Here is a 23,593-nt window from a genome sequence, read left to right on the forward strand (position 1 = left end):
GAAAACAAACACGTAAGCTGCAAATTACAATTAAAGACAGACACGTAAGCTATGAATGCAATGAAGGTTCACACTCTAAAAGCAATACTAACAGAAATGACTTGGGCTGATTACATATTACACAATGTAATCTGAGGCCCAAGATGGAGCCCCAACTATTCTTTTAGTTTTAGGAATCTCCACCGTAACAAGGTTACTGACTGTACCAGTATTTGATATTGAATTAAACTGAAAATAGAGACTATGTCCTTAATATTGCAAACACAACCAAGAAAGAAACTTGTGACATTAACAATCGCAAGACACTAACAGCAAAATATGCAGAAAATAACAAGTTAAATATTAAGGAAGATGACCCAATTGCCCTGGATCGGAAATGCTCTGATACCAAATTGATGGGTATCACAGTAGTTAGGAATCGAACCTAGCTCATGGAAGTAAGTGGCGCTACCACTTAGCACTAGGCTATTCTTACTTGTTGGATAATATGCACTGTTTAATATATTTATTATATAATTTAATAGAATTATTTTAGAAGTTGGGGGATGGAACCCTTGTCATGAGGATATACATTCTAGTACTTACCACTAGACTATATTAGTTGTAGTTTAAATTGCATCATTTAAAATATTTATTATATAATTAAGTATAAAATATAAATTTATATACATTTATCCAAATAATGTGATTCAACCGGTGATTCAATGACCGGTGCTCTGATGGAGTCGATGATCGGTTTGGGTTTAACAACATTGGAATATGTCCTTACAATTGCAAATACAACCAAGAAAGGAATTGTGATATTAACAATCACAAGAAACTAACAGCAAAATACAGAAAATAACAAGTTAAACACTAAGGAAGATGACCCAATTGCTTGCTCTCAAAAACCAACAAACCGAGGTCACAAATAGATCCAAATTCTCCACTCACCAATATAACAGCCCAACTCCTAGACACTTATTCTTTTCTCTCCTCTAACTGAATCTCAATTCTGTTACCAACTTGGATCCATTTTGCAAAGCCCATCAGTTATATTCTTACTTTAGAATCCATTAAACTGTGGCATTTTGTCTGGAGTGAGTGGTAAACAAAAGGGATTGAGTTAATGGGAATCCAATGGGCTAAAATACGTTCTTGCGTCCGGTTGTATAAAAGAAGAGGTACGAGTATCTGCAATTCTAATCCAACATGTACATAAGGTTAGTAAATATAGTATACTTTTCCCCTCAGTTTCTTCTTGCCAGATGGTCCCATACGTTTTTATGTTTCCATGCCTTGCAAATATTTTGAACTGCATAAGCTTTATCTCGTATATTGATTGGTCCAGTTTTTGAATGATTTAATATTTGTACATTTCTTTCTTTTAGCAAAGTTTTAATGTTTTTTCTTTATTAATAATTAAAACATAAAGTTTTTGACCTCCACCTATTCTTACCATTTGCGTTGTTTTCTTTAAATCTAATAATAACAAAAAATAATAATAGCATAAAAATAAAAAAAGAATAAACAAGAATTTATTTTTCTTTTATTGATTGAAAAACAAAAATGTCAACTAACATCCTAGGATTTCTTTTGGATGGAGAAATCCTCGATTACATACCATTTTGAAATGAAATTCAAACAGCAATAACTCAATGACAAACAAGTGTCCATAAAATTCTCCTTAGAAATTATGGGTCTTCACTCAATATTAATCTATTTTGAAGCAACAAGACTTTCATAGTGAGCTTTCAAATTGGCAAAAAGTGGGTCTCTAGGAGGCAGAGTTTCTTTGACAACTGGATGGTTGAGAAATTCTTGGCTCCATTTGTAGAGTTTGGGAAATTTCTCACTGGTGAACAGTTGCAGCCCCCCAACTTCTTGAAATAAAGGTATCCAAAAGGCTATGAAAACAGCAGCAATATCCACAAAGCCAAACTCTTCTCCTCCAAAGAACTTGTTTTTAAGCTCATTCTCAAGAATTTGCAAAGCCTCAAATGACTCTTCAACATACTTCTCTCGCTCTTTCTCATCAATGGTATAAACAGATTTCCATGCAGCAGCCACGCACTGATTTTAAAAATTAAAGTACTTATTAGTAATTATGTTAGTAAATAATTAGGACAAGAAGAATTTAGATTGAGTCATATAGAAATTATAAAACAAAAGAAAACTTGTTTAAAGGTGGTAACTTTTTCTTCTTTAGCCCCATTTTTTATGGTAAATTTTGTTATCGCAATCTCGATAATCTCTACGGTTAAAATCTGTCAATTTGTCAGAAACACATTGCAGTGTGGCACATCATTCCTTCCCCCCCCAAAAAAAAAATTAAACATTCTAACCAAACCCTATAAGATTCCATAAAATTGACAAACCACAACTATATTTTAATTAAGGTAGTTCTTAAATGAATTTGATCAATCATTAATATAATTTTAAACAAATTAAGTTCATATACGATCTAATTTATAAATGAAATTTATGCAAAAATTTTCCTTTGTTGACAGTTGACTATTGAGTTCTCTAAATTATTGATAGATTACTCATTTAGATATCATTGAAGATGATGTTTATGGGACAAATCAGCACACATGAAAAGCAAGTAAAGAAGAAAACTGGAGTTACCTTGTCATCTATGAACTTGGACCAGAAACGAGCCAAGGCTTTCTGGTAAGGCTCAGCAGGCAAGATGGGGTGGTCTTTCCATGTCTCATCAATGTACTCAATAATCACGAGGGATTCTGATATAGGCTTCTCATTATGAACAAATACAGGAACCTTCTTGTAAACTGGGTTGTATTTGAGGAGCAGATCACTCTTGTTGTCCAACTTTTGTTCCAGATATTTGTATTCAATTCCCTTCAAATTAAGAGCAATCTGCACTCTACACACAAATGGGCTTCCCACAAATCCCAAAAGCTTCACCTCTTCCTGATATGTAGCCATTGCCGCACTCCTATTCACCTGACTTAAACAAATATTTATGAAGTTACTGGTCTCTGAGTCCTAAGGTTTTCTGGCTTTATAGAACCAGGAAGCTAATTTAATTATTTTTTGTGTGGAAAGTACTGAAAAGTAATTTAATCATTGATATAAATTAATGCATATGGAAAAGGTCCAAAAGTGATGTAAGGGATTACATCAGCAATATAATAATAATAAAAAAACTTTGTGGAGTAGGTCAATTAAAGTCTTGATTTAAGCAATTCCCACTTTTAATAAAAAAAACTATTTCCGTTGCTTTGTGTTCCTCTGGCTTGTAAATGTCAGAAGCACTGTTTGCCAACAATTATTGCAATTATTGTTCTTCGTTAGAGTTACTGTTCACATCGTCGGAGTTATTGTTCATTGTCGGAAACACTGTTCCGACGTCCCTTTCTTGACATTTCAGGACAGAACTGCTCGATTTTGTCTCCTCCTTCCAGATCTGCTCTTAGTTCTTCGTGGAGGCACGTGTTTCTTCTTCTCTGGCTATTGGTTTGATTCTATTATGCAACTTTTTATTGCATTCATAATGGTAGCATCATCTCCTGTTCACTCGGAGGTCAATTCTCCTCCTCCTCCAGCCAGAAGTTCTTTGAGTATCACCACCACTAATGTTAGACCCATTACCTCATCCAAACTGAAGGGTTTTGTTAACTACAAGAATTGGGCCATCTCTGTTCGTGTCTGGTTCTTTGGATAAGGGTATGAGCGACATCTCACAGTTCAATCGACTGCTATTCCTAAGGACGAAAATTTTGATGGGAAAGGATTGACAACTAGCTCCTGGGTATTCTTTGGAAGTCTATTGAACCAATCATTATGGACATTTTTTATTATTTTCAGACATGCTATGAAGTGTGGGAGGAAGCTAAAAACCTCTACACTAATGATATTCAACAGCACTATTCTATCATTTCTCAATTCATGGATTTGCGCAAATCATCTGACATTCAGATGGAGACATATGTTGGCAAAAGTCAATCTTTGATGCAGACATACTTGAATATGCCGCCTTACCTACTGATGCTTATACATATAGGAAACATGTGGAGCGCTTCTTTATGGTTGCCACTCTTTTAGGTCTTCCCGAGGAGTATGATAGTGTCTATGACATTATCTTGACTAGTGGGGATCCTAATTTATCACTTACTTACCAGGGCCTTTTGAATCTCAACAAGATAATAGTGCCTGCGCTTGATTCATCTTCTGTTGTTTATTTCACTGCTCTTGTTTCCTATACTGACGTTCGCAGGAATAGTGGACGTTGCCATGGTCGTGGTCGGGGCCATGGTGGACATGGTCAGAGACCTCGTTGTAGTTTATCATGTTTTTAAGGACTAAAATAATTCTTATATCTAGTTAAAAGAATGAAAACTTAGAGTTATTTGGCTAAAAAAATGGATTTCGAATTATTGACTTATGTGAATGATTTTTGCTTATTTTGTAGGACAATTGAGTTGAGTTGGAGTATTGGATCAATGGTTAAGCTTGAAGAACTTAAAGTGGTAGTTAAGGAGCAATTATTTGGTGAAAATCACCATAAAGCTGTCTTTCGGCAATTTTTGCATCAAAGATAATGGATTTGGATCTTTTTGTTCTCATAGAAGTTATAAATCTCTCTTTTATCTTTCCAACATGACCAAGATTATATCAATTGGAAGAGTATAGCTCATGTTATGGCCAAAATATTAAACCATATTTTTGTTGTAAAAATAGCTCATCTTAATGCACTCGAACCCATTTAATGCCCAGTTGCGGCCCAATTAAGGCCTATTATATAGTTTTCACCTAAAACAAGGATTCTTACACCTATTTAAGCTATTCTTCATGAGTCTTTGATTGAGCTTGAAATCGAAGGTAGAGTTTTGATCAGAGAAGCGTGTCTTTTGTGCTTTGGAAGCAAGAGATGGGTCGAAGTCAAGATTACGCTAGAATCCTTGAAGATTCACTGCGCCATCACACCAATGGAGTTTGGGAAAGCTTTCTCGTTTTCTTGATTCCACCATGTTAGGCTAGATTTTCTTTGTAGTTAGGGCTAGATGGAATCTAATTGAACCTTTATGTTTTGAATGAATCTTTAATGTTAATTTTCCTTTTCAAATTGTATAAGTTTATCTTCTCTTAATGTAGACTGATCTAGGGTGATTGTATTGCAATAGAGATGTTGGTACATGAACTGCGTACGATAAACTCATTGTAATTCTTATGATTCTAGGGATGGGCATAGGAATTATGCAATCTTTATGATTCTTGAACTTAATCCATGTTTTTTTTAGGAATAATCGAGGGATTAGGGTTCTTTCAAGATAATAAATAACTAAGATGTCAAGGAATTGAGTCCTAATTAATCTAAGAGAATTGATTGGCGTTATTTTAAGGACGGTTAATTAAGGGTTTAGTTCATAACATAAAGGGAAAATTGGGGGAAATTGAAACCTTAACTGCGTTTCTTGATTAACGAGTAATCCAACTTTTATCTTCTTGTCTAGTTATCTACTTTTAATTTGAATTCAAATTTCACCCAAACCTCTTAATTGATAGTCCAACTTAAGCAAAAGTAACGAATTAGTGATTGAAATTTTAAACCTCGCGGGAACGATCTCGTACTCTTACATTTTTTTACTTTTACGACCGATGCACTTGCCGAAGTCCCAACAAATTTTTGGTGATGTTGCTCGGGTTTAGTCTATTTCAACATTAGTAGTAGCTATACACACTTTAGATTGGACCTTTATTTTATTGCATTTATACTAATATTTATATTATTAAAGCAATAATGGGGACACAAAATATGGTGTTCCGCAGCCTATGATGCACCGACACTGACACGGGACACGACACACGACACGACACACCGATATGTTAATTCTAAAAAATGTCATATTTCGACACGTTGGGACACGTTTTAATATTAAATAAAATTTTTAATATATATATGTAATATAATTTATATTTAATACATATAAGAGTCCATAATAAGTCATATAACCAATCAAATATTTAAATTTCATAACATAAATATAAATATAAATAATTTTTTTGTACTTTGTTAATTTTTCATGTCAAATTTCATAATAGAAAATTTTTTTTATAATTTTTTTTTTTTATATTTAGTAATAAAATAAAATTAAGATTAAAAAAAAAACATGCCCGAGCGTTGACCGCATGTCAAAAAAAATTGACTGCGTATCAAAAAAACGTATCGAAGAATTAACCGTGTGTCTCCAAATATTAACTGTGTGTCGGACACATGTCGAAACGTGTCTGTTTCAGACACTTGTCTGTGCTTGCTTGTCCGCAGCTAGAATGCCCCATATCCCATTTTGAGGATACATAGAATTAAAGACATAATATAAAGGAAGGGGGAAGCACTCCACAGGAAGACAAAACAGGTGTAAGAACCTAGGCTCTAGATATCACTTCTTATAAAATCAACCGCGTAAAATACCACTTGTTATAAGATCCAGGCATGTGTGTCAAAAAATTTACAGCCAGAGCAGCCTTTCCACTTCAGATCACGAACCAAGAATAGGTCGCACGAACAAGAAATGCCCAAGACTCACGATTTGTGCCACCAAGCTCACCTACATAGGGAACAAACAACAAAGAACATGGACCAAAAATATACGCAAAAGATTCCTCAATTTCAAAGGCCAAAATAGGGGTTTCGATAGAAAACCTTTGGTCCCCTGAGCTAGAGCACATAGAGAAAGCTTTTGAGAAACGAGAGGGTATTAATTTTGTAATGTTACGTGACAAAACTAGTACTTCCCACAAAGACAATAAATCAGGCGAGAGAAAAAACTGTAATGGGACCATAAAAAGTTGTGTATGCAAAAAAGCTATTCATAATTCATGTAATATGATAAATGGATTTTCCAAAAAAAAAAACCCAAAGAAATGTACCATTTAGACAAATGGGATAGAATGATAAATCTAAAAAAAATAAAAAAAAGACATGCTTATATTATATGACAGTCAAATAACCAAAACACATCATTTCATGGAATAACTCCATCACTGTTGTATACTGAAAATAAGTGGTACTGAATAACAGTGAATGCATATGCAATTCTCATCCAACAAGTACATAAGGTTAGTAAATAATATACTTTTTTCCTGTGCTTCTTCTTGTAAGATGGTCCCATGCATTTTTCTGTTTCCATAAACCCCGACTAGAGAGGTTTTTTTTTTTTTTTTTTTTTTTTTTTTTTTTTTATGCCATACCAAAATTTTTAACTGTATAAGCTTTATCTCTTATATTGATTTGTCCAGTTTGTGAAGGAATAAATATCTGTACATTTCTTTCTTTTAGCGTGTTTTTTTATGTTTTTGTTTGTTAATAATTAAAACAAAGTTTTTGACTCCAACTATTCTTACCATTTGTATTGTCTTCTTTAAATCTAATAATGACAATAAAAATAATAATTCCATAAAAAAAATTATTTTTCTTTTATTGATTGAAAAAACAAAAATGTCAACTAACATCCTAGGATTTCTTTGGGATGGAGAAATCCTAGATTACATACCATTTTGAAATGAAATTCTAACAGCAATAAGAGTCCGTTTGTTTGACCTTTTTTAAAAAAAAATAGCTTTTATGCCTTGTTTATTTTATAAGTATTTTTTTTACAAAAGTTAAAATTATTTAAATTTTTAAAAGAATATTTAGTTTTTGAAAAAAATATCTAACTTTTGACTTATGTTTTTTTTTAAAAGCTAAAATTTTTAGCTTCTAAAAAATAAATTTTTAATTTTTTTTTTGTGATTTCTGCTTCAAACAATCTTACAGTAAAAAATGTTTTTTTTTTTCCTTAAAAAATGCAGCTTATAGAGAAAAATAACTTATCCAAACCAGACTAATTGTGACAAGTCCAGTGTTCATAAAATTTTCCTTAGAAATTATGGGTCTTCGATATTAATCTATTTTGAAGCAACAAGACTTTCATAGCGAGCTTTGAAATAGGCAAAAAGTGGGTCTCTAGGAGGCAGAGTTTCTTTGACAACGGGATGGTTGAGAAATTCTTGGCTCCAATTGTAGAGTTTGGGAAATTTCTCACTGGTGAACAGTTGCAGCCCCCCAACTTCTTGTAATATAGGTATCCAAAACGCTACGAAGACAGCAGCAATATCCACAAAGCCAAACTCATCTCCTCCAAAGAACTTGTTTTTGAGCTCATTTTCAAGAAATTGCAGATTCTCAAATGACTCTTCAACACAATTCTCGCGCTGTTTCTCATCAATGGTAAAAACAGCTTTCGATGCAGCAACCACACACTGATTTCACAAATTAAAGTAATTATGTTAGAAAATAATTAGGACAAACAGAATTTAGATTGAGTCATATATAAATTGGAAAACAATTTGTTTAAGGTGGTAACTTTTTCTTCTTTAGCCCCATTTTTTATGGTAAATTTTGTTATGGGAATCTCGATATTCTCTACGGTTAAAATCTGTCAATTAGTTAGAAACACTGTAGTGCGGCACATAATTCCTTTTTCTTTTTTTTTTTCCAAAATTAAACATTATCATCAAACCCTACAAGATTCCATAAAATTTACAAACCACAACAATATTTTAAGGTAGTTCTTAAATGAATTTGATCAATCATTAATATAATTTTAAACAAATTAAGTTCATATACGATATAATTTATAAATGAAATTTATGCAAAATTTTCCTTTGTTGACAGTTAACTATTGAGTTCTCTAACTTATTGATAGATTACTCATTTAGATATCATTGAAGATTATTTTTATGGGACAAATCAGCACATGAAAAGCAAGAAAAGAAGAAAACTGGATTTACCTTGTCATCTATGAACTTGGACCAGAAACGAGCCAAGGCTTTCTGGTAAGGCTCAGCAGGCAAGATGGGGTGGTCTTTCCATGTCTCATCAATGTACTCAATAATCACGAGGGATTCTGATATAGGCTTCTCATTATGAACAAATACAGGAACCTTCTTGTAAACTGGGTTGTATTTGAGGAGCAGATCACTCTTGTTATCAAACTTTTCTTCCAGATATTTGTATTCAATTCCCTTCAAATTAAGCGCAATCTGCACTCTGCACACAAATGGGCTTCCCACTATTCCCAAAAGCTTCACATCTTCCTGATATGTAGCCATTGCCGAACTTCTATTCACCTGACTTGAACAAATATTTATGAAGTTACTGGTCTGAGTCCTAAGGTTTTCTGGCTTTATAAAACCATAAGCTATTTCAATTTTATTTTTTTTGGAAAGTACTGGAAAGGAATTTAATCATTTAATAATATTCAATTGTCAACATATGATGCAGAAAAAGTTGAAAACAAAAGGAAATTGAAAAAGTGGCATTGATATAAATTAGGAATTACTTTTCTTACATAAAAAAATTATTATCTCCTACATTCATATTTTTTAAATGAATCTCGCAAGATTTTTTTTTCTCACATTCAACTTTTTTTTCTCTCCTAACTATTGTTTGAGCATAAGATAATATTTTTTTATGTAATATAAGATAAGTATTACCGTATAAATTAATGCATATGGAAAAGGTCCAAAAGTGATGTAAGGGATTACATCAGCAATATTGAAGAGTGTAGTCGACTAGAAAAACAAATGAAAATATAAATTGTTTACATGGGATCACACGATGCATATCTAATTGGAACAGTAAACTCATTAATTTTGTTTAGACTTTGGCGTAAAGGCATCTAAATTACTTGAAAAATGGTAATGGAATATATTATTTAAATTGTATGTAAATTGTACAAAAAGTTCTCTATTTAAAGAGATTATATGATCTAATGGACTAAGTCCAATAAATAAATAAATATTATTATTTACAATCCTCCCTCTCAAACTGAGAAATAGATATTTATCATTCTCAGCTTGCTAGTAAGCTCTTGAAATCTATCTGAAGGAAGTCTCTTTGTCAATACATCAGCTAATTGACGCTTATTGGAAATATATGGAGTGGTAATCAACCCGCTATCAAGTTTTTCTTTGATGAAATGACAGTTGACCTCAATATGTTTAATCCAATCATGTTGAACTAGATTATGAGTTATACAAATAGCGGACTTATTATCACATAGCAGCTTCATAGGTCCCTCGCATTTTATTTTTAGATCATCAAGTACAATTTTCAGCCATAATAACTCACAAATGCCTTGAGCCATAGCTGGAAATTCAGCCTCTGCACTTGACCTGACAACTATATCTTGTTTCTTACTTCTCCACGTCACCAAGTTACCATAAAGAAACATACAATAACCAATGGTAGAACAACAGTTAGTCAAAAATCCAGCATAATCAGCACTATTGTAAACTTCTAAAGAGAAATCGTCATCACGCCGAAATAACAATCCTTTACCAAGAGTGGCTTTAAGATACTGAAGAATTTTCTCCACTGCCTGCATGTATTTCTCCTTTGGATCGTGCATAAACTGACTGACAACACTAACAACATAAGCTAGGTTTGGTCTAGTATGAGCCAGATATATCAGTTTCCCAACTAGCCATTGATATTGTTCTTTATCAACTGGAGGACTGTAAGAACCCGCACCGTTAATTTAAGAAATTAATTAATTAATTATGGATTAATGAGATAATTCTATAATTGAACTTGATAATTATGAGAAGCTTAAATAATTATAGTAAGTGTGAAATAATATTGAAAGTCGTTTTTCTGACGAAAAGTGCAAATACCGGTTCTGCTTCTCGGTATAAATGCGTAACGATGAAGTATCTCGAAAAATTATAATAAGTGTGAGAATATTCCTAGAATAATATAGGGGACTAGCATAACAAGTTTCAGGTCAAAATAATGAGAACTGATTCCAGAAAGGTGCTGCGAAAAATAAAATAAAAATATGACAAATCCTAGAAAAATGAGTAGGTTCAGAATCCTAAGTTTGGCATTAAAATGCTAAGTGTAGCTACTAGAGCTAATACAGTGCGATTAAAACTTAAGTAGCCTATAAATAGCCTTGGCACACACATATAGGTCAGAAAATACAACTCTACGTGCCTCCATTTCTGAGGTTTGGGCTCTTCATGCTGCCACCTTCTCTTCCTTTTGAAACTCAACCATGTTGCATCTTTTCTTCTTGCAATCTTCACCAAAATACCTTGGCCGTGTGTGAGCTAGCACTGTGAGTGGGAAAGAGCCACCATTTCTGAGTTTGAGCTACTGTGTGTGAGGTGTGGGAGCTGACCTTGTTGGTTTGAGTGTTGGGAAGCCTTTTTTCCTTGCTTGTGTAACTTCAAGAAGCTATTTTGAGTGGTAAAGGACCTTGCTTGTGGAGTATTTTTGTACTCCTTTAAAGTCAGAACTGTGGAACTGATTTGTGAGCTACAAGAGCACTTGTGGTTCTGTTTTGAAGCTTTTGGGTAAGCACCATCACCTTGATCATGAATTTTTCATGTTAAAAGTTGAGTCTTGGCATGTTTAATAAGATAAACAAGTAACCAACGTGATAATTGACCTAAAAGGGCTTAAAGATGCATGCCTTAACGTTATAGTGTGTTAAAAATGGAACCTTGGATGTGATATCTCGCGAAATGCAGAAACTGCATTCTGTCGCGAAATATTCAGATATGATATCTGGATATTGATATCCGAATATGGGCTTTGTGATATCCGAATATGGATATCCGGATATGATATCCGGATATGGCCCCGACATATATCTGGATATTCTGGGAAGTTCGAGACAGTAACAGTACTGTTCATACAGAATGATATTTTGGGTTTGTGGACCCATGATTTGGCTAATGTGGACTTCTGTAATAATTAATCTAAGTCAGAACCAAATGGATTAAGGGCTTATGGCTTCGTGAGAAGCCTAAAGACATGAAATGTAAAAGGAAGGCTTGGTCTTTATGTCTTATGCTTGTAGAGTATGAATATTGATATGATTTTTGGTCCAAACAGATTGTGATTATGTTGTGTGTGGACTTTGAGCTGGTGTGATCCTTGGATTGCATTGATTGCTTAGAGGTAAGCTTTCGTGTCCTTAGTTTAGCCATTGTTGGCTCCACCATACCCCATGGGGGAATGGTTTATATGCATGATATGTTTTCAAGCTTTGATAACTGAAATGCTGTTGAGCTTTATGTGCAAGTGCCTTATAATATGTATGTGTTGTTCCACTTTGACGGTAAGCCTGAGTATGTGGTGTCATACAATATGGTCATCCTATGGGTGGGTGCAAGTGACGTCTTGCACTAATATGGGTAATAGACGTATATAAATCCTGCATTTCTCTAGCCAGTAGAATAGTATTGACACACATGACATGATTATCTGCTGCATTGCACTGATTTTGGATTTGATATTGTATATTGCTTTTAGAACTTATATTGCACATGTAAGTGAGCTTGGGGTGGAGAAATCCTTGAGGACCCCTTGCCTTATTGAGATTTCTGTTTAGAGATCTCACCCCACGTTTGGGGCACATTTTCAGGTTCAGGTAACTCAGGGGTTGAGACATCTGGCGGCAGGAGGCCAGAGCTTAGTTGACTGTTGATTTATATACATGGATGCTGACATGTCTTACATTTTATGGCTATTGTTATTGTATTGAGACTCTGTTGGGCTTTGTTGCCTTATTTGGTGAGCATGAGGATTGTCCACGCCACATTGATGTTAGTATGTTTGTAGTTTGAGTTGTATAAATTATCAGGATGTTGTTCGGTCTACATGTTGTAGTTCCGTGACTAGAAACACAGTTGTTATTTATTTAATGAGGTATTTCAGGTAGATGTTTCATTGCAATTTACATACACGCGATGTTTTGAAAATGATTAAGTAATCAACTTGGTAAATGATAATGACATCGTAATTGAAAAGAAAAATTTATTCCGCAATTTTAATTAAGCGTAGCTTAGTATACGATGACATGATAACAAACTGGGTATACACGGGGTGTTACAAGGACTCTCCTCTTCATAACCTATCTTGTGTTTCTGCTCAATAGGAGTATTCGAGGGTTTACACCCTAGCTTTCTTGCTTCTTTGAGAAGATCAAGAACATATTTTCTCTGGCTGATAAAAGTTCCTTTATTTGAATGAGCTACCTCTATCCCTAGGAAATATCTCAGTTTCCCAAGGTCTTTAACTTCAAACTCAGAGGCTAGTCGTGTTTGCAGAATATGTCTCTCCATAAAATCATCACATGTTATAATAATATCATCAACATATACAAGGAGCACAATGAGCTTCCCATCTTGGGAGTGCTTAAAGAAAAGAGTGTGATCTCCTTGACTCTGTTTCTATCCTAAGGTCATCATAACCTTAGTAAACCTCTCAAACTAGGCACGAGGTGACTGCTTTAATCCATACAAGGCTTTTCTTAATCTACAAACTTTATTTTCTCCATTCACAAAATCAAAACCAGGCGGGATTTCAAGGTAGACTTCTTCTAACTCACCATTAAGGAAAACATTCTTCACACCAAATTGATTTATATCCCGATTGTAACGGATAGCAAGGGATAACAAGACTCTCACTATATTCAGCTGGAGCAAAGGTTTCTTCATAATCAATGCCATAGGTCTGAGTGTAACCCTTGGCGACTAACTGAGCCTTATATATTTCAAGAGTTCCATCAGAATTATACTTCAGGGCATAAACCCATATGTTTTCTTTCCATTGGGTTTATCAACAACATCCCATATTCTATTTTTCTCCAACGCATTCATCTCCTCTTGCATGGCTTGAGCCCAATTCTTATCTTTCAATGCTTCATGTACTGATTTTGGGATTGAAATAGAATCTAGTTCTGAAACAAAGCTTTTGTGCTACACAGAAAGATTAGTAGAAGAAACAAAATGGGAGATAGGGTATTGAGTATAAGAGGGACATGAGGAACAAGATTTCTTGGAACAAGATATTTTCCTTTTCTTAGGGCAATGGGTAAATCATCAGAATCAGAAGCAATGGGTAAGTCATCAGAAGTATTAATATCATGATCAGAAATCTGAGATTTAGGACTTACCAGTGGTTCAGACGATTGAGGTTGCTAGTAAAGCAGTGTGGGTTTTTTCCTTCTATGATATACCAACTCAGGTGTCATAATCTTCCGTCTCTCTAGTGTACTTGATGGATCAGACACAGGAGGATAAAACACAGAAGAATCAGACATAGGAGGAATAGACACACGAGGAACAGACACAAGAGGAAGAGGTGAAGGAGTAGACACTGAAGATTCAAACTCAAAGAAGGAAGGTGATGAGTTTTCTGAAGAATTGTTCTCCCAGAAGATGAGGACCTCGAAAAAGGACTCAGATTCCTGAAATGTAACATCCATAGAAACAAAAAAAATCGACTGCCAGGGTGATAACACTTGTAACCCTTCTTATCAGGAGCATAACTAAGGAAAACACATTTAACAACCCTAGGATCTAACTTAATACGATGATGTTTATGAATATGAACAAAGACAACACACTCAAACACTCGTGGAGGAAGACTCTGCATAGTTGGAACAGAAGTCAAAAAAAGTTATTGAATGAATGGGAGTTACATTGTCAAGAACCCGAGTGGGTAAGCGGTTGATCAAGAATGTTGCAGTAAGAATGACATCTCCCCAATAGCATTTGGGTACATGTGTTTAAAACAGTAAGGCACAAGCAACTTCAAGAAGGTGACGATTCTTTCTTTCAGCAACCCCATTTTGTTGAGGGGTGTCTACACAAGTAAGTTCATGAATCATACCTTGACTTCGTATAAATTGGGAAAAACAGTGATTAACATATTCAATACCATTATCAGTCCTTAGTCTCTTGATTCTTTTACAAAATTAAGTTTCAATCATTTTATAAAATTGAAAGAATAGTTATGGTATCTCAGGCTTTTCACGCATCAAATAAACCCAAGTTACACGAGTGCAATCATCAATAAAAGAAACAAACTGTTTATTACCAGAAGAATAAGGGACCTTAGAAGGACCCCAAACATAAGAATGAATAAGATCAAAAGGTTCAACACTTTTAGTAATACTAGAAGGAAAAGATACACGATGATGTTTACCAAACTCACAAACATCACAATGAAAAGACTCAAAAGACTTAGACAAAAACAATGATGGAAATAAAGACTTGAGTAAACTAAATGGAGGATGTCCCAATCATTTATGATGAAGCCAAATCAAAGAATCAGCAGTTGACTGGCCATGAGACAACAAGATGCGATCCTTAACATTATTTGTAGAAGATTGGGTTGTGACACCAGATAGTACAGCTCACCTTGCTTTTTAGCACCCCCAATCGTCTTCCTAGTGCCGAGATCCTGAAAAACACAGTGAGTAGGGAAGAAGGTTATAGTGCAATTCAAATCTTTTGTAATTTTATGAATAGAAAGAAGATTAGTAGAGAGTTTAGGAACATGAAAAGCATCTTTGAGATGTAAGGAAGGCTGTAAATGTATGTGACCAGAACCCGTGTAAGAACCCGCACTGTTAAATTAGGAATTTAAATGATTTAATTATGAATTTAGGAAATAATTTCATAATTGACTTTGAATAAATACGGGAAGACTTAAATAATTATTATAAGGACTTAATAACGCTGAAAGTCACTTTTCTAACGAAAAGTGCAGATACTGGTTCTGCTTCACGATATAAATGCGTACCGATGAAGTATCCCAAAAAATTATAATAAGTACATGAATATTCCTAGAAAAATACCTAAGTCAAGTATATCAATTTTGAAGTCATAATAATGAGTATTGATATCAGAACTAATACTAGCGATGTATAAAACACGTACCAGAAAAGTGTTGCGAAAAATTATAATAAAAATATGATAAATCCTAGAAAAATGGCTAGGTTCAGAATATGAAATTTGAGATTAAAATGATTAGCGGAGCTATTAGTGCTAATACCGACAGGTTAAACTTAAGTAGACTATAAATACTAAAGGGCACACTTTTGTTGGTCAGTTTTCTCTCTTCGACGTGGGATTTCTGATCCTCTTGACTTCCACCCTCTCCTCTCTTCAGAAAACTTGAGCTTTTCCTTCATTTTTGCACCAAAGTTCCCACCTTTTCTTCTTGAAAACCCTCATCCACCATTGTGTAGACTTGTAGCAAGCATTGGGGGAGTGGGGAGTCTGTTCTTGGGAGCTTGAGGTTCTGTTTCTGAGTGTTAGAGGGCTGCCTCCTTGGTTGTGGGAGTGTGAGTGTGTTCCACCTCCATGGAAGCTTCAAGAACCAAGCTTTGGAGAGAAAGAACCTACCTTGGTGTGGAGATTTTCGTGCACCACTAAGTCAGTGGCTTAGAACACTCCATTGGTCATCAAAGTCTCCTCATTTTCTGAGTTCAAGGGTCCATAGGTAAACCATGATCACTTCCTTTGAAATTTCATGATTTTAGCTTGTTTGAGTCATTAAAAGAGGGAACTTTGATCATTCAAGTTAAGGGTTGTTAATCTAAGCATAAAAAAGTGATAATGAACTGCTGTTTTGAGAAAAACCGGACCTTGGGGAACCCTTGGGGTCGCCGATTATGCAAAAAATTCTGCAGAATTATGTTCTATTCGCGTGGTTATCAATTACCTTTCGTATGGTAATCGGTTACCATGTGTAGTAATGGATTACCCTGTTTTTGGTAATCGGTTACCATGTGCAGTAATCGATTACCCCCTGTCAGAATGACCAGAAACCAGTTTTAATGCGTGGGAAAGTTTCCTTTTGGGCATGATGCCCTAGGAAGTCAGTGTTACTGTTGAGAAACATTAATACCTTTAGTAGTGCTTAATACTTGATAATTATGAATTAGAAAGGATGTAAACGAAAGAGAAAACGTTGCATAAGTATTATGAAATTGAGGTTTCTGAATATTGAATTGTGCATTCGTGCAATACAGATTGCAATTGTTGGGTTGTGTGACTGTTGGGGTGTCTGCATATACCGAGCCTTTGGATAGGGATTTTGGCACTACAGGTAAGCTTTCGTGTCCTCATTTTGCCTATTGTTGGTTCCACCATACCTCATGGAGGGATGATTTATATGCATGCTGTGTTTTGGTATGAAAATATTTGAAGATCATTGATATGCTATTGAGCAATTTTATTGAGTGCAAATGCCATATGATATGTATGTGATGTTCCACCTAGACATTAACCTCTGAGTATGTGGAGACATACAAGATGGTAACTCCGTGGGTAGGGGTGTTCATCAACCGATCCAAACCGATTCAAACCGCAAAAACCGAACCGAAAAATCGATAACCGAATAAACTGAAAACCGAAAAATCGGAAATCGAAAGAAAACCGCAAATTTTAATTGGATTGGATCGGTTTTCGGATGGGTTGATGAAAACCGATCCAATCCAAACCGATCCAATATATTAATTATTCTCTACCTACTTGTCCTTTCTCCAATCATAGCCCAAAAATTTCTAAACTCAAAACCCATTAACTCATCAACTAAACACAAAAAATAACTTAGTCACACTATAGTATTGTTTACTGATATTTTTGTATTTCAAATTTTTTTTTTACAAAGCCAATATATACAAAAGATGTTATTTGCACAAGAATCATGAAACTAATTTTAGGATATTCAAAAAACCGAAAACCGATCCAATCCAAACCGAAAAAAATTGGATTGGATCGGATCGGATTTGAAAAAAAATTTAAACCGAATGGATGATTACATGATCAAACCGAAGGGATTGGATCAGATGTGTTTTGCTTCCAAAACCGATCCAATCGAGACTGCGAACACCCCTATCCGTGGGTGAGGTACAGGCGAGGAGTTTGTACTGTAAGTTGTAGACGTATATAAATTCTACTTTTATTCTCTGGCCAGTAGGATGCTTACACACATGACATGGATATATGCTGCATTGCACATATTTTGGAAATTATACTATTGTTACTGTTTTAGAACTTTTATTGCACATGTAAGTGAGCTTGGGGTGGAGAGATCCTTGAGGTCCCCTTGTCTTACTGAGATTTCTTTTTAGAGATCTCACCCCGTGTTGGGGAACATTTTCAGGTACAGGTACCTTGGGGGATGAGACCTCTGGAGGCAGGAGGCCGGAGTTAAGCTGACTGATGCATGCTTACTGTTTTATCTGTTTTACATGATTATGCCTGATTCCCATTTTATGGCTATTGTACTTGAGACTTGATGGTTATGTTGTTTTACTTGGTGAGCATGGGGTTGTCCATGCCACATTGTTATCAGACATGTTTGTTTACGCTTGAGATGTATAAGTGTATCTGGATATTGTTCGGTGTACGTGTTGTAGTTCCGTGACTAGATATATAGTCGATGAGGTTATTCAGCTAGTTATTTATTGCAATGTACATACAGACGATATTTTGAAAAGGAAAAAGTAATCCACTTGGTTAATAATGAATAGTTCATAATTGAAAAGAAAAAGTTAGCTTCCGCATTTTAATTAGTTACGCTATTGTCATATGTATGTTTAATACACCGGGTGCACACGGGGTGTTACAACCCGCAACTAATCTATGTGAGCCATCAGCTACGATTATTGTATGAGTGCCAATGGTATGATTATAAGAAATAAATAAGTCAGAACAACAAACCATATGATCAGTAGCACCAGAATCAATAACCCAAGAATGTTTAAAATTAGTACATGAAGAAAGAAAAGAATAAGTATTGGAGCTCATACTAGTTATAGCTAAAGCACTAGTACCAGATGGCTTACTCAGAGAATCAAGGATGGTCCTGAGCCATTCCAACTCATCTTAATGAAATGCAGGTTGGGTCTCATTAGGTGTAGGAGCTATATCAGAGGAAGTAAAATGAGCTTGACCACGCATCATTGCCATCTTTTATAAGACCTTTTGCTTTCCATGGAGGCGAAAGCATAGATCCTTGACTTGTCCTTCAACAATAAGAACACCAGCGATAATCTTTCTTAGGTTTAGAAGATGCACCATCAGAAAATTTTGTAAAAGAACTCCCTTGAGAAGAACCATCTCTTTTTGTAGAAATCATAGCAGACCCATTAGTGGATTTATAAGCAACAACATCAGGTGATGACAGCATGACAAACTTATCTGATGTGATAGAGTTCACCATAACTCCCTGACGAGTCTCCTCTTCCCGAACAGTATTGAAGACAACAGAAAGGGATGGAAAAGTATCTTTGCCAAGTATCTGAACCCGAATAAGATCATACTCACAATTCAACCCAACAAGGAAATAAAAAATACGCTCATTTTCCACCTCCTTGGTTAAGGCCATAGCATCTGTAGTACATTGCATCTTCAAACTCTGAAATTGATCAAGCTCAGTCCATAATTCCTTTATAATACCATAATAAGCAGTCACATATAAGGAATCTTGTTTAGTACAAAAGATTTTATTGCGCAATTCATAACGCGCAACCATATCTTGTTTCAAAGAGTAGGTTGAGCATACAGTTTCCTAAATCTCCTTAGCAGAAGATAAAAACATACAATGACGACCTACTTCAGGAGTCATCGAATTCCACAACAAAGTCATGATAAGAGAATCGTCATTATCCCAGACAACAAAACTAAGATCAGCAGCAGCAGGAGCAGGGCCATCAAGATGAGCAATCTTATTGCGACTCTTGATGGTAGTACAAATAAGATGAGACCACGACAAAGAATTTGACCCATCAAGTCGATAACTCTGATGTAGACTTGGAAGATCATTGTGACCAAGAGGGGTCACCAAAGATGTAGAAGAGTTTGCAATAGTCGAATTAGTGTCAGAAGAAGCCATACTGTAAAAAATAGAACCAAGAAGCCAAAAAGTACACAAAGTATATGCAAACGTTGTCGGATCAGAGAGAAAATCACATATCCAGGTAGAGGAAGAAGAGACGAGCAGAGCACTTTTGGTCGGAGCTGGAAACTCGCCGCCACGCGCCAGTGAAGTTTTCGGCGCGTGGGATTCACCTGTTGAGAGAGGGACGACGTGTGAGAGCTCGTGCAACGTCGGCCGAAGTTGGGCTTTTCACGACGAGGTTGTCCGGAGGTTGCGGTCCAGTCTGTGGCTAATCGGAGTCCAAAAGGTCACCGGAAAGAACTGTTCCAGTGATGAACAATGTTGTTTGGGTCATTTTCTTGGAGATTGGGTTGTCAATCTATTGTAAAATGTCTGCAACCTGATAGATCAGAGAAAAAAGAGTCGAAAACAGGTCCTCTCAGTCCAAAAGGTCCCCGGAAAGTTTTTTGGTGGCGGCTAATGGCGGTGAGAGGCGGAAAAAAGAAAGGTTTTTTTGTTTTAACGGCGGTAAGTACATAAGCAGACCTTCAGAATCGAGAGCTCTGATACCAACTTGAAAAAAGGTAATGAAATATATTATTTGAATTGTATGTAAACTGTACAAAAGGTTCTCTATTTAAAGAGATTACATGACTTAATGGGCTAAGCCCAATACAACAAATAAATAAATATTATTATTTACAACAAACAAAATATTAAAAATACGAGTAAAGTCCTTTTGGGTCCTTAACAAAAAATACGGTCCTCATTTTAGTCCCTTACAAAAAAAATTAGTCGTTTGTTTCCTATGAAATTCAAAGTGGACCCATTTTAGTCCTTTTGAGGGACTAATGTGGGTCTTTTTTGAATTTGTGAGAGACTACAATTTTAACTAAATGGGTCCACTTTGAATTTCTTAGGGACCTCGAAACTAATTTTTTTTGTAAAGGACTAAAGTAGGGACCGCGTTTTTTGTTAGGGACTCAAAAGAGATTTTACTGTAAAAAGTATAATCATCCATAGTTCTGTACACTCATTTGAGAATATGATTGAATAGTTTAAGAAGAATAAGTTGGAAGCACCCGCAGCAGACTAAGTGATGGGACCTTGCCAATTCAATTTTCTATTATTTTGGGATACAAATACAATCCAATTTGCTATTACTTGGGTTCATTGTGTTTGGACGTGGTCAAATAAGGAGTTGTAACTAGTTTAATTGATTTTTTTTCTAATATCGAGTGAGTCAATTAAAATCCCAATTTAAGCAATCCCCACTTTTAATAAAAAACTATCTCCACATGTGATTTCTCCTTCCTTGCTGTGCGTTCCTCTGGCTTGTAACTGTCAGAAGCACTCTTTGCCGACAGAGTTATTTTTCACTGCTAGAGTTACTGTTCACATTGTCGGAGTTACTATTCATTGTCGAAAACACTATTCTGACATCCTTTTTTGGACATTCCAAGACAGAACTGCTCGATTTTGTCTCCTCCTTCCAGATCTACTCTTGGTTCTTCGTGGAGGCGTGTTTTTCTTCTTGTTTGGCTATCAGTTTGATTTTATTCTGCAACTTTTTATTGCATTCATAATGGCAGCATCATCTCTTGTTCACTCGGAAGTCAATTCTCCCCCTCTTGCCAAAAGTTCTTCGGGTATCATCTCTACTAATGTTGGACGCATTACCTCATCCAAACTAAAGGGTTTTGTTAACCACAAGAATTGGGCCACCTCTATTCGCGTCTGGTTCTTTGGACAGGGACATAGGCGAAATCTCGCAGTTTAATCTACTACTATTCCTAATGAAGAAAAATATGATTAGGAAAGGATTGACCACCAGCTTCGGAGTATTCTTTGATCCAATCATTCTAGACATTTTCTATTCTTTTCAGATATGCTATGAAGTGTGGGAGGAAGCTAAAAAACTCTACACTAATGATATTCAGCAGTTATATTCTATCATTTCGCAATTCATGGATTTGCGCAAATCATCTGACATTCAAATGGAGACATATGTTGGCAAAAGTCAATCTTTGATGTAGGCATAGTTGGATATGTCGCCTTACCTACTGATGCTTTTGCATATAGTAAACATGTGGAGCGCCTCTTTATGGTTACCACTCTTTTTAGGTCTTCCCGAGGAGTATGATAGTGTCTGTGACATTATCTTGACTAGTGGGGATCCTGATTTATCACTAACTTACCAGGGCCTTTTGAATCTTAACAAGAAATCAGTGTCTGCGCTTGATTCAGCTTTTGTTGCTTATTTCATTGCTCTTGTTTCCCATACTTATGTGAAAAGAATGAAAACTTAGAGTTATTTGACTAAAAAAATGGATTTTGAATTATTGACTTATGTGAATGATTTTTGCTTGTTTTGTAGGAAAATTGAGTTGAATTGGAGTATTGGATCAATGGTTAAGCTTGAAGAACTTAAAGTGGTAGTTAAGGAGCAAATATTTGGTGAAAATCACCATAAAGCTGTCTTTCGGGAATTTTTTGCATCAAAGATAATGTATTTGGATCTTATTGTTCTCATAGAAGTTATACATCTCTCTTTTATCTTTCTAACAAGACCAAGATCATATCAATTGGAAGAGTATAGCTCATGTTATGGCCAAAATATGAAACCATATTTTTGTTGTAAAAATAGCTCATCTTAATGCGCTAGAACCCATTTAATGCCCAGTTGCGGCCCAATTACGGCCTATTATATAGTTTTCACCTAAAACAAGGATTCTTACACCTATTTAAGCTATTCTTCATGAGTCTTTATAGAACTTGACACCGGAGGCAGAGTTTTGATCGGAGAAATGTCTTTCGTGCTTTGGAGAGCCGGAGACAGGTCGAAGTCGAGATTACGCTAGAATCCTTGAAGATTCATTGCGCCATCACAACAATGGAGTTTGGGGAAGCTTTCTCGTTTTCTTGATTCCACCATGTTAGGCTAGATTTTTTGTAGTTAGGGCTAGATGGAACCTAATTGAACCTTTATATTTTGAATGAATCTTTAATGTTAATTTTCCTTTTTAAATTGTATGAGTTCATTTTCTCTTAATGCTTTCTTTGAGTTTGGTCTTGTAAACTGATCTAGGGTGATTATATGGCAATAGGGATATTGGTACATGAACTGCGTATGATAAACTCATCGTAATTCTTATGATTCTAGGGATAGACATAGGAGTTATGCGATCGTTATGATTCTTGAACTTAATGCATGTTTTCTTGAGGAATAACCGGGGGACTAGGTTCTTTCAATACAAAGAAGAACTGAGATGTCAAGGTATTTAGTCCTAATTAATCTAAGAGAATTGATTGGCGATATGTTAAGGACGGTTAATTAAGGGTTTAGTTCATAACATAAAGGGGAGATTGGGGAAATTGAAACCTTAACTGTGTTTTTTGATTTGCGAGTAATCCAACTTTTTTCTTCTGATTTAGTTATCTAGTTTTAATTTTGAATTCAAATTTCATCCAAACCTCTTAATTGATAGTCCAACTTAAGCAAAAGTAATGAATTAGTGATTGAAATTCCAATCCTCACGAGAATGATCTCATACTCTTACATTTTTTTACTTTTACGACTGATGCACTTGCCGAAGTCGCAACAAATTTTTGGCATCGTTGCTGGGGTTTAGTCTATTTCAACATTAGTAGTAACTACACACACTTTAGATTGGACCTTTATTATCTGTTATTTAATTTTGTTTTTGTTATTTGATTTTAGTTTTTATTTAATTATTTTGTTTTGTAGTTTGTGCGAGGTACCATTGACATTGAGTCTTTGCAATTTGATCAAGAGATAGAGAAAATCGCAAAAAGAAATAGAAAGCTTGCAAGGGAAAGAAGACAACAAGGAGCTTCTAGTTCGCAATCAATAATGGTTGCCACGATGGGAGACAATAACCCCCCTCAGGAGAA

General features: G+C 35.3%; 1 protein-coding gene across 1 annotated transcript; it reads right to left on the reverse strand.

The window, feature by feature from the left end:
• Window positions 1-1,540: 1,540 nt before the first annotated feature.
• On the reverse strand, window positions 1,541-9,166 carry LOC133313393 (uncharacterized). The gene is made up of 4 exons (XM_061514756.1): window positions 8,776-9,166; window positions 7,906-8,244; window positions 2,608-2,946; window positions 1,541-2,052 (listed from the first exon to the last, which is right to left on the reverse strand). The coding sequence occupies exons 1-4, from the start codon at window positions 9,094-9,096 to the stop codon at window positions 1,699-1,701; spliced, it is 1,353 nt and encodes a 450-aa protein (XP_061370740.1). The 5' UTR covers window positions 9,097-9,166; the 3' UTR covers window positions 1,541-1,698.
• Window positions 9,167-23,593: the final 14,427 nt, after the last annotated feature.

This window comes from Gastrolobium bilobum, unplaced genomic scaffold (genome assembly GCF_033153095.1).
Source record: "Gastrolobium bilobum isolate Gb01-03AN ecotype WA unplaced genomic scaffold, APGP_CSIRO_Gbil_v1 utg4838, whole genome shotgun sequence".
NCBI classification, from domain to species: Eukaryota; Viridiplantae; Streptophyta; class Magnoliopsida; order Fabales; family Fabaceae; genus Gastrolobium; species Gastrolobium bilobum.

What these genes read in the sequence shown, in the direction of transcription:
- LOC133313393 (XM_061514756.1), bottom strand. Translation starts at nt 9,096, where the DNA reads ATGGCTACATATCAGGAAGATGTGAAGCTTTTGGGAATAGTGGGAAGC. An exon ending in CCAAGTTCATAGATGACAAG is followed by an intron (nt 8,245 to 8,775) that starts GTAAATCCAGTT and finishes TTGTGAAATCAG; the next exon opens with TGTGTGGTTGCTGCATCGAA. An exon ending in CCAAGTTCATAGATGACAAG is followed by an intron (nt 2,053 to 2,607) that starts GTAACTCCAGTT and finishes TTTTAAAATCAG; the next exon opens with TGCGTGGCTGCTGCATGGAA.